At 33.1% G+C, this 16,547-nt stretch overlaps 1 protein-coding gene across 3 annotated transcripts in view; it reads left to right on the top strand.

Annotated features, from left to right (window-relative positions):
* Positions 1 to 16,547, top strand: part of LOC100373660 (telomerase protein component 1-like) — a 33,745-nt gene that overhangs the window by 3,327 nt on the left and 13,871 nt on the right. For 2 of the 3 annotated variants that reach the window (XM_085503220.1, XM_085503221.1), the window contains exons 2-14: positions 247 to 482; positions 1,207 to 1,275; positions 2,029 to 2,135; positions 3,983 to 4,006; positions 4,224 to 4,357; positions 5,378 to 5,511; positions 9,741 to 9,839; positions 10,460 to 10,552; positions 11,784 to 11,840; positions 12,353 to 12,489; positions 13,689 to 13,800; positions 15,288 to 15,395; positions 16,051 to 16,224. In XM_085503220.1, the coding sequence (XP_085359346.1) occupies positions 288 to 482; positions 1,207 to 1,275; positions 2,029 to 2,135; positions 3,983 to 4,006; positions 4,224 to 4,357; positions 5,378 to 5,511; positions 9,741 to 9,839; positions 10,460 to 10,552; positions 11,784 to 11,840; positions 12,353 to 12,489; positions 13,689 to 13,800; positions 15,288 to 15,395; positions 16,051 to 16,224 (1,443 nt within the window). In that variant the 5' untranslated portion in view covers positions 247 to 287. The remainder of the gene's footprint in view (positions 1 to 246; positions 483 to 1,206; positions 1,276 to 2,028; positions 2,136 to 3,982; positions 4,007 to 4,223; positions 4,358 to 5,377; positions 5,512 to 9,740; positions 9,840 to 10,459; positions 10,553 to 11,783; positions 11,841 to 12,352; positions 12,490 to 13,688; positions 13,801 to 15,287; positions 15,396 to 16,050; positions 16,225 to 16,547) is intronic. The other variant, XM_085503222.1, reaches the window with a different exon arrangement.

Below are 16,547 nucleotides of genomic sequence, written 5' to 3'. Positions count from 1 at the left end.
GTTATGTAAATAGTAATTTTCCTTTCCTTTACCAGTAAATTGTAAATGTCTACTTGACAAGCTGGGCCATGGACTGGACTAGTCCATAAGGACTATTTCCATGGTCCACGCCGGAAATACTATTATTGTGTTTTGTTTATGAGTTCTGTTATAATGGTCATTCTGGTGAAATAAAATAAATAAAAAAAAAAAAGTGTTCCTGATGTATAATGTTATTTATTGATAACACATATGCTACTGCTGTAGAGAAAAAGTTAATCCGAACTGGACACTGGAGAATCATCATCATGGGTTGTGGGGCATCTAATGCTTCTAGCTACCAATATGATGTCGGACAAACATGGAGTGAAGTTAAAAAAACAGTGAAGAAAAGACCCCGAAAAAAACTGGTGATAAAAAGATCTGGCTGGAAAACAATTCGTATATTTGTATCATCAACATTCCGCGACTTTCAAGCTGAAAGAGAGATACTTGTTAAAGAGGTAAGGGATTTTCTCCTCCATATTTGATAAAACTGAGAAACAATAAAAGTTTCAGTCTCTTAAAGTGGAACTGATGTCACAAATTCAAGTGAAGCATCATGGGAATGCTAAATTGTTATATTTTACTTTTTATGTACAATGTATACTTTACATTGTACATGTTCATGCTGTATTTTCCATGGCATGGCATGGCAAGTTCTTTTTAAAGATGTATATTTTTAATGTTGTTGTTTGATTCTGCATGGTGAGGACTAAATTGACTACAAATGGTGCTTTTACGGCACACACAATAGCATACAGTAAATTAATTGTTTTAGAATGAGTACATAGTGTGCTCGTAAGAACAGTTTTTAGTTCATGAAAAAACTGATCCATTATGTATTCATTAACATACAGTAACAAACAATAATATGCACAATTACATGACTGTTCGCTTCCATATTGCAACTTTAAAAACTACATTTTGCCCTTTTGAAATCTTATAAATTTATAAGTTTTATGAAAATATGAGCAATGATTAACACATTGTAAGGAGCACTCATTTAAATTATTGACAAGCAAAAGCAATCTAGATCTGTTGCTATTCTTTCAATAAGTTTTTTCTGTAAGGAATTTGCCAGTCCTTTGTTAGAAAAGTCACAATTACAAATTGTTCATGTTTGTTCATATATGTTTTTGCTTTTAAGATTCATGTACATGTGTGCTGATCTTTTCCATTTAACAGGTATTTCCAGATTTACGAGTTTGGTGTGAAAAAAGAAGACTCTATTTAGTTGACTGTGATTTAAGATGGGTCAGTGGTGTTTCATTTCTACTGTGAAGAATTCATTGGAATTATATTATTGATGTGGAATTATATTATTAATTATCAAAATAAAAATGATAAATGTAATTATTGTATATGTTGACGACATTACCAGGACTGGAAGTCACGGACGCAATGGACGCATTTGCCTTGATGCCCTACCTAAATGTCTTGATGCCCTTCAAAATTTAAAAATATTACATTCACAAATTTAAATTAGTTCAAAGCAAGTCCAGAAATTTTGGACTAGAAATTAATAACATTCAATCCCACCATTCCTGATAAAACTTTTCCCCATTTTTTCATGTTTCAAAATTGTTGTTAGGCAAATTCTATATAAGGTACTTAGGAAATTACATTCTTTTTAGTGTATTTTTTATGTCTAAATGTTTTTTTATTTTTTTGGTGTCTATGGGAATATTTTTAACAGAAAAGAACTGTAAAACCATTTATTTTCACTCGTTTAATTTCACTATTTTGATATTTTGAGCAATTTCACTTGGTGTTCACAGAGAAACATAGTTATTCTACGTCATGTTTACATGTACAATATATTTAGTTTAGTGAATTTAACTTATCATTAAAGGTACATGTATTAAATAATTAACTGAAGCAGCAAACACAGTCAGTTTTCATCAACGAACTTGCTTTCATCTGAGTAAATGCAAACAAACTAAACTTATTTACAGATATGTCAGTATGATTTATTAATTTTTTTCATATGTTTGGTTATATATCCAGGGTGTACCAAAAGATACTACCACAGAGGAAACATTGCGGACGTGCCTAGGTGAAATTGACCGATGCTATGCAGATAATGTCATGCCCTTTTTTCTTAATTTAACCAGGTTGGTGACATATGTTTGTATCAGTTGCCTTCATTCATTACTAACAATTCATTAAAAAGTTCTAAACAAACAATATTATCAGGTATTGCCATGAATAATGCAAACAAAACGAACAAATATGACTATCTATTGGGAGATCAAGTGATGAACTTCAAAATTTTACATGCGTAATGTAAGAATCAGTATACTGTAAATGTGGATATGCAAGTTTTCTATCTGCACTGTTTACGTATGCCACCAACCAAATTATTGTTAATTTGTAGGTGCTCTCAAAATTCATAATCATATCATTAATATTCTGATTATTGAACCACATAAATTATGAGTTAGTTGAGAGAATACAACACTATTCACATGCAACATCAATATTTAATTTGCAAAAGGAGAATAATCTCCAGTAGAACTCACAAACAGATTAAACAGCACATCAACATTATTGTACACATGCATTATAACACTGATGACTCTTATGTCTTTATTCTTGAAAAAAACCCATAGCATTTATGTGATAAATATATATAATCCCACAATATTCTTTCTTAATTTAACGTCATGAACATTGATGTATACTACCACTCTCTAGTATTAGTTCTTCTACTCAGTAATTCAGATTCACTTACTAGCTTCTTTGTAGTTACTCAAACTTATGGTGTAAACTAAAAATTTTAAAAATATACCGTGAGATAAATACTGTAAAATACTTTATTTTAGCTGGAATTAATTTTTGCTGACATTTATTTTCACTGATTTTTGATGAGTTGAATATAAAATATATAAAAAAAAAGGTATATTCGCTGGATTTAATTTTCACTGGATTATTCCTTCAGCGAAAATAGCAAAAATTAATTCCAAACGAAAATAAAGTATTTTACAGTATATTATCGATGCAGTCTAATGTTCACTCTGATAATAAGTATTGCGAGCCTGCATAATGTTTTAACCTTACAGTATATTATATAGTAAATGTAATCATGGGAATTGACTCTACAGCTAATGCCTCTTTTGTATTGTTTATCATACTATAAACCACTTTAACTTCGTGATTGACAAATTTCGCAAATTTGGTCAGTGAAAATATCTCTGGAGTCCTACGACACTGAGCGTCAGTGACTTTCACCCAATTTTGTCTTCATGAATGCTATAAAATCATGAAATGCAAAAATTCTTAGCATCGTCAATTAAGCAGTTTATAGTGTATTCTATGTTTATTTAACATTATCTCTGTGCAGAATTAACATTACTTATAGTTGTAACTTTTGGTTTAAAATAATATATTATATTATACAATATAGTATGATAATTATATTCATAAAATTGAACTTGCATATTCACAGATTCAAGCCCCCAGGCTTCTAAATGTTATTTTGTTTTTTGGCTGTCAGTGTGTTACAGGACAGTGTTCATCATGCGAACGTTCAAATATTTTGTAAAAAAACAATGTTTGTTGCACGTTGTACATGTCGCATGGGACATACCACAATGTGACAACCATGCACCAACTTTAATTTCATGAATCAATTTCAAACTTACTGTATTTGCTCTATTAGTAGCACATGCAATTAAAGTGGCATAGTCATGCAGTGCATGTTTAAATTTCATGTATTGTAAACATACGTTGTATTTTACATGCATTGTGTATGTCATTATTGGTCCAATATCGAACATATGACGCAGTGCAACGACTGTATTGCTGTAAATAACAGAGGTGTGTCTATGCTCAAAATGAGATTTTTAATGATACCTTATGCAATGCACGTTGAAGATGTACTTCTAAGAGCAAATACAGTATTCAGCCTTTTCACATCTTTTTCTTTTCTTTTCTTGGTAAATCCTGTGTGCTTTCCCAGTGTTCCAACTCTCGCACAGCTTAGGTTTGTATTTCTTTCTTTCAATGCATACCCTTTATAATTTTAAAGATAACATAAATATGAGTTCAGTTTTTAGGCCGTTTTAAAAATGTGAGGCAAGTTTAATAGTTGTTTGTGTTTAAAGTTTTTCCAATTGAAGCAAAAAAATACAAGTACCTGGTAGTTGCCTGTGTCTTATGATAAATATATGGTCTGATGGATGTTTCTATTTATACTGCAGTGAAAGATGTGGTTGGGTTCCCAATAGATCTGAGGTACCCCAGAGTGTTATAGATGAATATCGTTGGGTTATGGGTTTATCTGTCACTGAAATGGAGATAATACATGGAGCATATAGAGTTGACAATCCAAATTGTAAGTTTGTATATTTATTAATACCTCCAGTAATCAGTACAATCTTACCCCATTTGCATGTACTGTAAAACCATTTATTTTCACCGACATTTAATTTCACTATTTTGATGTTTTGAGCGTATCACTGTGTTTTAATTTCACAAATTTATCAAGGAAACAATCAGTTTTATTGCAATTTTGCATGTTCACATAGATTTAATTTAGCTGATTTTAACGAAAATAACGAAATTAAAACCTTGTGAAAAATGAATGCATTTACTGTACATGTCAGTTGTTGTGAAAATTAACACATATTAAAAATATGTTATTGTTGATGTATTTCTACTGTGGAAAATAAGTACCTTGAATTTTCTTTTTGACTTATTTCTTGCAGTATATACATCTAATTCACCATATAATGCACAGAATAAGTATTGAATGCACATTTTTAAACTGATATGTTGCTTGAGCTGTTATATTATATGGAAAGAAGAATTGTATGTAGAATAGTCACTATGTGAGGAGAAGTCAAGCCAAACAACATAATAAGAAAATGTATTCATTTTTATATTATAATATCTAGAAAATGAAAAGTGATATGAGAAAGCTGTAAATTGCATTTTCTTAGACTTGACTTTTCATTTAAATAGTGTATTTAAATCCCATCAGACTATTGGATAGGGGGGCTTTAATACGTCCTATAATGAAGATGAGTTCCAAATAGAGCATATACAGTATAAAAAAAAAAGCTTTGTTTTTTAATACATGTAGAATCTGTACTTAACACCACAGTAATTTTTTATTCAATCAATATTGTTAGCCCAGATTCTTAGGGTATTGCTATCATGTAAGCAGCCTTGTTGTACTGCCAAAATGCTGTGTTTTCTAATATTGATGTGAACATCACTTGCCCTTAACATTGTTGTACAGTTTGCTTAATAAAATATTGTATTTTTGAATCATTCTGTCCCAATAACTTATAAGGGTGTGTTCCTATATCACCTTATAAGACTGACGTGGTGTTTTGTTTATTTTACGTAGCATTATTCTTGATACGAGATGCATCATTCTTGGACACTGTGCCAGATGAACAGCGGCCGATATTTGTTGATGCCAATCCCATAGCACCAGTTAAACTTAAGATGTTAAAAGATGTATTACTTAATAAATTTCATGTGAGTTGTGATCATTTTTATTACCTTGCCCGTACCATCAAAGATGGAAGGGAAAGGTATATTAAGGGAAACATTTTGTTCGGCGTTGTCGTTGTTGTTGTTGTCGTTGTCGTCGTTTATAATTGTTATTGTGTGCATAATAACTTTACTAATTCTGTTCCAAACTTCATCAAACTTGGTCACCTTATTCATCAGTATAAAGTCTTCCATGAGTTTGAACAACAGATGTCCTGTATGAAAATATCATGCAAAAATTGAGAAAATCTGATAACATATTTTGACTGTTTCTACTTGACTGATCACTGGTGATACACATCAAAGGTCACTGATCTCAGTGGAAATATGCATTGTTGTATGTGTTCAATGAAACAAATGATTTATCTTGTAATAATATACTTGGTAATGTATCTCAGAATCTCATACTGGGTTTCAAAACCAACTCATGGAGAGATTGCACAGTCTGATACACATTTGCAAACCTACCAATAAAATCTTTACAGAAAACAAGATGTCAGAAAATCAATATCAGCACTCCTATGAACTGGGTGCCAAACTTTGATCAAGATCTGAAGCTAATAGAAAATCTGTTCAGTTCAAAGTTATCAAATCAAAAACAATACATAAAAAATACATAAAAAGCAAAACATTTCATCCACATGTTAAAAAGAAAATTGTTCTAAAATATATGTATTCTGTATTTGACAAACAGTTCATTCGACAAATGAAAACTCACTGGAATATGTTTCAGCTATTAGAACAGAATGATAGAGTTTTTATAATACTGGTTTAAAAACGCACTTCAAAGACTGCAGTGTTTGAAGATGTAGATTCTCAGGAGGCGACAGTACTGTTGACTTCTCCCTCCACTGGACACTAACTAACTATTTAAGTTGATTTGCATGATAGCTATTCATAAAGGGTGTTTTTTTTTTTTACTTTTCATATAATACAATGAGGCAGTTCATATTTGTCTCAGTGAATCATCAATTTTTGACAGACACCTGTACAAAATACTTGGACAAAAGCCAGCTAAGATTTTCTGTTATCTTGCATGTTTTATGAATCTATTCACGTCTAAATGCAGCACTTTTTTTTTGCAATGAGGCATTTGTTTTTATACTAAAATATCTGAATTACTTTGAATAAAGCTGGAAATTATGTCCCTTAAAATAATTAAACAAATAAGGCACCAATGTTTTTGTAAGATATTTACATCTTTTAAGAACATTCGGTAGACTGATTCCCCACTGTTGGTTCAACCCCAAATTATGACAATGCATATTTATATTGAAACAAACTATGATAAAGGGAATTATATTATATAACAAAGGGCAAGGTCACCAGAGTTCAACTATGTTTTGATGTTTGGTTCATATACAGTACGCCCAATGCGTAAATACATATTGTTTTTTACAGCAAGGGCAAATGAGATTCAAACAGATAACATGCAACTTCTATTGGAATGTCCTTATCAATATTCCAATAACCCCCATCAACTTCCACCAGACTATTGAAGTGGCTACAGATAAGATTCATACAATGATTTACAACTTCCTTTGTATAGTCACAACAATGTTGCAATATAAAAACAGGCAACAACTTAGTCATAGTATGTACCTAGTCAAAAATTAATTATTTCAAAATCATGTGGTGCCAGGGAAGTAAAAATGGTATGTTTTCAAAACTACACTGAGATGCAATGAAGTTATTATTATTAGTCCCCGTTCGGACGAAGTCCGAAAACGGGGACTTATAATTCGGTCTCCGTGTGTCCGTGCGTTCGTGCGTCCGTCCGGAGTCATATCTCAGAATCTTTTGGACCGATTCCGTTCATTCTTTGCATGTGCCTCGTACTTTATGTGGGACATATGCACATGCAGTGGTTTAGCGATTCGATTCAAAATGGCCGACTGGCAGCCATCTTTTTTTTTGAAAATGTTGTATTTTGGACATGCTTTGTCAGTTTTCATTCAAACTTGGTACATAGATTATACATGTTAGGATACATGTCCATGATGATTTATTTAACAATCGGATCAAAGATGGCCGACTGGCAGCCATCTTGTTTTTTGAAAATGTCGTATTTTGGACATGCTTTGTCAGTTTTCATTCAAATTTAGTACATAGATCATACATGTTAGGATACATGTCCCCGACCATCCGTGAGTTCCTGAGTCTGTCCGTCCGTGTGTCCGTCTGTCCGTGCGTCCGTGCGTCAGTCTATCCAACGTCATATTTCAGAATCCTGTGGACCGATTCCATTCATTCTTTGCATGTGCCTAGTACCTTATGTGGGACATATGCACATGCAGTGGTTTAGCGATTCGATTCAAAATGGCCGACTGGCAGCCATCTTGTTTTTTGAAAATGTTGTATTTTGGACATGCTTTGTCAGTTGTCATTCAAACTTGGTACATAGATTATACATGTTAGGATACATGTCCATGACGATTTATTTTGCAATTGGATCAAAGATGGTCGACTGGCAGGCATCTTGTTTTTGTTTTTTTATGCGGTATCTTGGACATGCTCTGTCAGTTTTCATTCAAATTTGGCACATACCAGTGTAGGAAATTCCTGCCCGTCCGCACGCCCGAGACGGGTAATTTTCGTATTGGACTGGTTGAATTTCAAACTTCCCTGTCCGGTGGTCGGGTAATATGTTACCACATTCTTCCGCCGAAATTAAAATAAAAACAAGCTACCATTCTTTATATGTGCTCTAAACATTTTAAACAGAAACGTGATCATATATATTGCATTGCCGTCGCACATCGCGACTTGCCGACACGCATTCTCAACCCACAACACGGAATCCATTGACTTATTAACATAATAATAGGTACGTGACCTCGGGTCAGGTCCTATCTCCCATGGTGCAGTGACACTTCCGGTGACCCCTGACCAGTTCTATCGTTGAGTAGTTTGTTTACAAAGTTTTCATTTCGCGTACAACATGTATCGTTTTTTGGGGATACCCTCCAACAAAGAAACAGAAGTCGAGCATCGATAGAATTGCGGCAAATAAGGAGTATGACCAGTCAAAACGTACTCGCAAAATCGTTCCAAGCTGGAAGACGGAGTTCAAAGAATGGCTGGTCACCGATGACACCGGTAATCATGCGGTGTATTGCCGTATCTGCCGGGCTATTTACGGGCCGTTATCAAACCGCAAAATACCAGACAAACTCCGTAAGTACGGAAAGGGATCGTTTGTAACCGGCTGTACCAATTTAAGACATGATGCCCTCACATGCCATGAAATGTCAATTGTCATAAACAAGCCAAATCGATATTCGACGCAAAGAATGCTCCACCCACAGTCACTTGGGGGCTGAAAATCAATAAATACTAATTTTTTTAAAAAACCAAGTTTTATGGAAGGACAGAGGAGAAAGAAGTTGAGTGCTATACAGGCAGTAGATGAAGCAGTAGAGCAGCAGAGAGCTGCTGAAGCACTTGATGAGGAGGAAGTTGCAGAAGCTGAAACAGATGGTGATGGTGATGCTCATTTGGTAGCTGGATTAGATTCTGACTATGGTTCAGATTTTTCTGATCTAGCCGAGAGCAACAGTGACACAGACGTCTGATATATCATGTTCTGAATATGCATTTCTCTACAGCTACTTTGTTGTTAAAATAAACCGTGCATAGTATATTGTATACAACTTGTGTTTATTTGTGTGTGTGTGTGTGCGAAAATAATTGAAAAAATGTGCGGGACTGGTAACATTTTAGCAGGGCTTGTAACTTTTGAAAGTTACCAGCCCTGATGTCTGGTATGTAATCTGGACAAATTTCCTACACTGCACATACATGTACTTTATACAGGTTAGGATGCATGTCCATGACAATTTGTTTCAAAATCTTGTCAAGGATGGCTGATTGACAGCCATCTGACTTTTTGGCCTTACTACTATATTTCCACAATTTATGTACCATTTTCATTCGTATTTGGCACATACATCATACATATCAGTGTGTTTCATAATCAGATCAAAGATGGCTGAATAACGGCAGTTTTTATTTTGGCCATATTACTATGACACGAAACACGTGTTTTGATGTAAATAAACAATCTGTTGTATACGCCACTTGGAACTCAAGTTTTAAGGACACGCTCCCCGCTTTAATATGACGAGCACAAAGAGAACTTAACTGGGACTGTGTCATTTTCAATGACTTGTATTCTGTATAATTTAAATTAATCTTTGCTTTTGATTTTGTAGAAAAATCAAGTGCATCACTATCACTGTGAGTTTGATGGAATAAACCCAGATGATGACAGAGTACATTTAAAAGGACTTGGTAATGGTTTTAAACAGAAGGTAACACTTTATTTATTTTAACTTTTCAATTTTTTAGTCCTAAACATATACATGTACTCATGTTCATGTGTCAACTTTTTAGCTTCACAGCGATGACAGCGGAGCTCATGTTGTGACTGGACCTGTCGTCGTCTGTGCGTTGTACACTGTCTATCGTTCGTCAACTTCTTCTCCCAAACCGTAAGCTAGACCACTTTGCTAGCACAGCTACCTGGGGTGGTCTTCTGTCAGATTTGTTCATTTCATGACATCATATTTTTGTCATTTTTGGTCAAAAATGATTTTTTTTCAACAACTGCTTGTCAGATTGCATTGAAATTTGGCATGAATGTTCTTGACATGAACTAGAACCTGACTTACTAATTTCATGACACCATATGCAAGTGTCTATTTTTAGTAAATATTTTTGGAGTTTTTTTTTATTTCTTCAAAACCGACTGCCAGATTGCTTTGAGGTTCATAATGTAGACACATGGACTGGTCCTCTTTCAAATTTATTTATTTGTATTGAATGTGATTTTATTTTTGCACACATGTTGAAATAACAAATTATCTCTGCTTCTTGGATTTTCTAATATCCATCAATTAACTGCATTAATTTGGTTTGTCTTTTCTGGTAGGTGTATGACTTTTTTAAGCAACGTATAGAAGAACAGTACCCACTGGAGAATATTACATTGGATCCATATCAACTAGCCAGAGAAGCACACGAGGTATGAAATGAAATTCAGTTACACACCATATTTATAGTTGATGGTTGAATATCATATTTGCTCTATTAGTGGCATATACAAAGTACATTTATGTAAATAACAAAAGTGGTCCATATAAGTCATATTTTTATGATCTAGTTTTAATTCCTAATCCCAGTTCAATGAAACTTTGTACATAGATGGTCTGTGACATTACCCATTATTATCAGTTTACATTAAAATCTGTGCATATTAATACATTACCTGATTTGCATAATACTTAGTTTCAAGGTTTTCCATCAATATCTCAAATACATGTACTTATCTTGGTTAATGAATAAATAAATGAATAAATAAATAAACTAGATTGTTGTATTGTCTCAGAGTAATTAGTTAATTAATTAATTAATTACTCTAAGACAATACAACGATCTAGTTAGTTTTGAGAATTTATCATCACATTATAATGAAACATGGTACATATGTGCCCTAAAGCAATACTCATACTTAATTAGTTTGGGGTGAAACCAGTTATTGCATTTATTTCAGTTTATGATTGAAATTCGAGCATACTAATTGCAAAATTTTCACAATGTGCATAATCACTACATTTCATTGAAATTTGGTTGATTGATGCTCTGGGGTAATCCCCAGACGTGATTAGTTTAATAGAGAAAAACATCTTGATTATCTAATTATTATTAGCCAATTCCTGATATCTCAAAAAATCTGATTGAAATTGAACTTTTGGTAGAGATGCTTTGGAATAAATTAGACTGCAAACTGCAGATGTAAATTTAAATGTATTTTCTGTAAGTATTATTATAAACTTTCTATAATGTGGATCACATTCTTTTCATGTTGTGCATCTCAAATAGCAGACAAATATTAATTGCCAAGTTACATGTTTGGAAGACTAATTATTTTCTCCAATACTGTCTCAGCACACAAGTTCTTTCTAACCTTTCTTGATATTACATTTTCTATCTATAGTTCTTTTTAATAACATTTTGTATTAATTTAATGGTCATTCATTTGTGATCAGATAAAAACGGAGAATTTTAATATGGGTTTCAATCAAAATGTTTTTGTGTGCATCTAATATTTCTCATTCGTCATGCCTCGCTCAGTTATGTTCAAACTCAGTACAAAGGCAAGACACAAACATGGGCTTACTTGCATTTATTTTGTTGCAAATACTATTTGTTAATGGTCATACAGAGATAGCATTGACTTATTTGTATCTTCGCAGTCATTCATGAAGAGTCGTACTGCAATTGTATTAGGAAGAAATGAAATACTTCAACAGGTAAGAGTCCATTCAGTGGTACTTCTGATCTCATCTAATGTAGTCTTTATCATAATGTATTACTTAATAGACGGGTATCAAGTTATCTGTTTGATATGTTAGGAACGTAGATAAATAGAATAAACCTGTATAAATAGATTTCCCTGTTGGAGACTCCTCGTGGGTATCTATAATCTACGTATGAATACCATGCAAGCTAAAACAAAATTATACTTGTACTACATCATCAGTGTATTAAATACAAAAATTCAAAAATAAATCTTTGTGTACGGTAATTTTATATTCAGTGAACGTTCAGTAAACATTCAAAGGCAACCAGAATGACTACAATTCAGTAATCACTAAGCCATTATTTCCTTTTTGCAATTTTACAAGTTAATGGACTAGTACAGTACTGTACCTCTGCATAATAAGATACATGTAACTCTATATACCACTTTTAAATTACTTGTTTTAGTTAATTGTAAATACTTGCCTTAAATTTGGCAAATCATGACTTTTTTTTTCTTCAGATCGAGGACTACATAACTGGTGTTGGAATTGATAAGCCGTTAATAATCCTGGGAGGACCCGGGATGGGGAAATCATCTATAACAGCCAAGGTAGCTGATGAAGCAGAGGCAAGAGCACTCAAAAAACAGATTCCAGGGTATGAAATGAAATTAACTTTGAATGGTTTGGTGTTTTTTGTTTAGTATGCGTAAAATTTGTAATATAATGGATTTATTATAAGTGCATAACTAATATACCTTAGATGCCAAATGGGTGCTGGGATGGTGTAGTAGACTAGGTAATGATGGGAGGAAACAGAACACAATCTGAGGGGCAAAGGATCTCTCAGTGGCTATATGCGTCAAGGTTTATTAGTGAATGCCATGTTAAAAAATAATAATATTGTACATATAAACTGTTAAAATTAGGATAATATTTGCGATTTTTCCTGACTTGAAAGTGGTTAGGGCTTGTAGATTATTAAAACTGACGCTTGACTCAACCATATAGCCAGATAACACCATGCGAACTAAATAAAAAAAACACATTGAACCTATAATGACAGGAGTGTTCTGCAGTATACTTTGTATTGCATTTATTTAAAACAAAAATAGTGAGTCTGTACAATGTATAGTTTGATTGGCAACAATATTTCCAATTTGAACATAGTGCATATGCAGATTTCAACGCTTAATATTTTGATACACACAATACAAAATTAACCCCCCCCCAAATCAAATGACTTACTGTAGAAATACTTTATTTTAGCTGGAATTAATTTTGGCTGAAAAGACATTTTGTGTGTTTTGTATGGAATTATTTTTCACTGATTTTTGATAAGTTGAATGTAAAATATAGGAAAAAAGGTATATTCGCTGGACTTTATTTTCACTGAATCATTCCTTCAGCGAAATTAGCGAAAATAAATTCCAAGTGAAAATAAAGTATTTTACAGTATGCTGCCACTAACAGTACCGGTAATTTTTAATACATTCCTGCGGTATTTTTGGATAGTAATAAAAATAAATAGATTGGAAATACAGAAAGAAAGATAGTATAAAATTGAAATTACATAACGGCCAAGGGATATGATGATGTGAGGTTGTGTCACTCCTAATAATACCAATAGAAGCAATGCATGGCTTACATATTTCTTTATTGGAGATGTGCTATTACAGTAAATAAATGTATGTTCTTCTGTGGAAGAGAGGTTAAACAACAATTTTAAGAGTCCTTGGTATATGGAATTTATCAGTGAGTTTTATGATTGATGGTATATGTAGTAGAATGTATAAGTTGAGTTTGTAACTTTGAGTTGTGTCTTCTAAAATCAGTTTGCAATAATTGTTTCTCTAGTGGTGGTGACAGTGGTTGGTGTGTATTTTATCATTTTGTTGGTGCCGTACCAGGCTCTACTGATCCAGAAAGAGCTCTAAAAAGGTTACTGAAAGAACTAGGTGTTGTCAATGTAAGTATCTGTCAGTCTGTGTGTGTGTTATTCAAGTACATTATTTTATAACTATGATTTTAGATATCTTGGATATTAGTGCTTCACAGTGTACAATTTTATTACTTTGCTTGTATTACTCCTAGTACTGTAAATTACATTATTTTAGCTGGGATTAATTTTCGCTGAGAAGGCATTTTTGCTGTTTTGATCAGTTGAATGTAAAATATAAGAAAAAGGGTATTTTATTTTTACTGATTCACCTGTTTGGAGAAAACAACAAAAATAAATTCCAAAATGCAGTATCATCTACTGGTAAGTCTACTAAAGTGTGATGTAAATTCTATATCACCACTTGTGTGTGCTGCTACTGTGATTGAGTTGGTAATGTTCTGAAACATGCACAAACTGTGGAATATGCAACAACATGCATGTCTGTACAAGTAAACCAAGAATTGCCCATCGTCTACCCTGACCAGCTCACCAGTTTGTTTGTGGAGTAAATTGATGTTGTTTTGGTTGTCATTATGAGTGTTAATAAAAATAGTGACAGGTGTAGTTTTTCTGCCCTTTTCAAATCTGGCTAGTATTTTGTTTTTCTTATATATATTACTACACTATAATTTCAAAACTTTAAACAATTCATGTTATATTATTTTTATAAGGACATTGAGATTAATAAAGTACATATAGTATTACTTGAGAAACATGAATACTAAATAATTTTGTATGTAATTATGCTGACTATATTGTTCCATTTTTGGTCAGAATTGTTCCTACCTAAATTTTAGCCAGTAATTTTTCCTGCAAAATTTTTAGATACATTTTTGCATTGTTTCAGGACTTTTATACTCAATTCAGCCATGCATTCAGTTTGTATCCATTTATCTATTTGTTATTTAATCTCGTTTCTCAGAGGGCAAGATTGTAATAGTTATACTATGTTTTTATTATGAATGATGTTCGCCGACGGATATTCACAACCAAGTATATAGATTGGTAGCTGTTGAACATGATAAGCATGATCTATCTTGAGTTATTTTACTGTCTATTTTCAGAATTATAATTTAATCACTCCAAAAAAAAATCTGCAAATGTCACTGATGATCAGAATCTTCATACAGCATGAACAAAATTTGCATACAAATTCAAAGTTCAATGTTAAAATTACAATCTTTCATAGAAGAATATGGCACTGATCGAAATACCCTTGCTTCTTCAAAATTGACAATAGTCAAAGGTATATAGCACAGTATTAAGTATGGAAATACCAACAAAACAACAAATTAGTGTTTATTGAATCTCATGCGATGATTTCAAACATACATGTAATGCCAGATGCTGTGTCAACCTAGGAGAACATATTGTGGTATTATATATATATACATGTATATAAGACTAGAGTGTTAATCCTGTATTGTACTGTTAAAGCACACTTTGTAACAAACACCTTTATGCCCTTGTTTCAAGTATAATGATGTTATTTCTGTGTTATTTTCATTTTTCAGGAGGCTACAATGCCATCAGATATGGAGTCCACCTGTCAGATGGTATGTGGTGTGCTGTCAAACCCTAATACAAAACCAACCATTTTGATCATAGATGCCTTGAATCAGGTTAGTTTGTCCTAGTTCAGCACTGTTCTGACTGTCTTGAATGTTAACATGGTCAGTTCCCAGATATATTGTAGGTTTGTAGTGTGTGGCATATGCTAAATGCAACAATTATGCAAGATATTCAGCTCAAAAGGTGTTTGCAAACAGCCAAACATTACTCAACTACATTAATGCATTGGGTGACCATCAAAACACTGTAACTATGGATTTCAGTTGATTGCTCAGTTCAACTTTAATCTTTATGAATTTGTCAATGGTTTACACTGAGGACACTAGCTCGGGCTACTGTTATTGAGTGGTCCACCCATTAACAAAAATCACTTGAATCGACGTTCGTTACGGGCCAATTTCTCGCCATCCGCGCATCGGCGTAAGTGCATATATCGCTTACACGAACCCATTATAGTTTGTTTAAAGATTTTACGATCTAAGAATGCAACTTTAATGTTGTCTAAATCTGATTATGATCTACATTGCTTGCAACATAGCTTTATTGTCAGCCAATTATCTGACAATATTACTGTGCAACGTAAAATTGCTGCCACAGTAATTCTTCCATCACTAACACTACCAGTATTATTTCAATATGCACTGATGGTTGTCTTTCCACATATACGTGTATGACAGGGCTATAATGTTTCTTCTCCTTTTACAGTTTGATGATGACAAGATGTCTTCTATTCTGAGTTGGTTACCAAGGCGACTGGCTCCACAGATAAGGATTATTATGTCCATGATTGATGAAACACCCCCTCATAAAAGACTACACGAAAGGACTAATCCTCCAGAAGAAGTTTATGTTACACCGCTAGATATGCAATCAAGAGTGGTAGGACCTCACAAATACATAATTATAATTATTAATTATTATAATTATTAATCTAACAAAGAAATTGTATTATATTTTTGGGGAGAAACAAGAATGCATATTTTTTTTTGATGGTGTCTTGGGCTAAGGGCTTACTTTTAGTGTTACAGCATTCTGTCTGCAAATCTTCATCAGAATGACATTGCAGTGTACATAAAATTATTGCTAAACCTGCCAATGCTTGCTCATCATGGCAAATTTATGTTATCTATTTTTAACCCCCCCAAATGAATTCCTTTTTATTTAATTGACCAAATATGTTTCCTTTAATTTGACTACAGAAA

The sequence above is a fragment of the Saccoglossus kowalevskii genome, chromosome 9 (genome assembly GCF_978046115.1).
Source record: "Saccoglossus kowalevskii chromosome 9, keSacKowa6.1, whole genome shotgun sequence".
NCBI classification, from domain to species: Eukaryota; Metazoa; Hemichordata; class Enteropneusta; family Harrimaniidae; genus Saccoglossus; species Saccoglossus kowalevskii.
The sequence above is the reverse complement of the archived record's forward strand: the minus strand, read 5'-3'. Positions and strand labels throughout refer to the sequence as shown.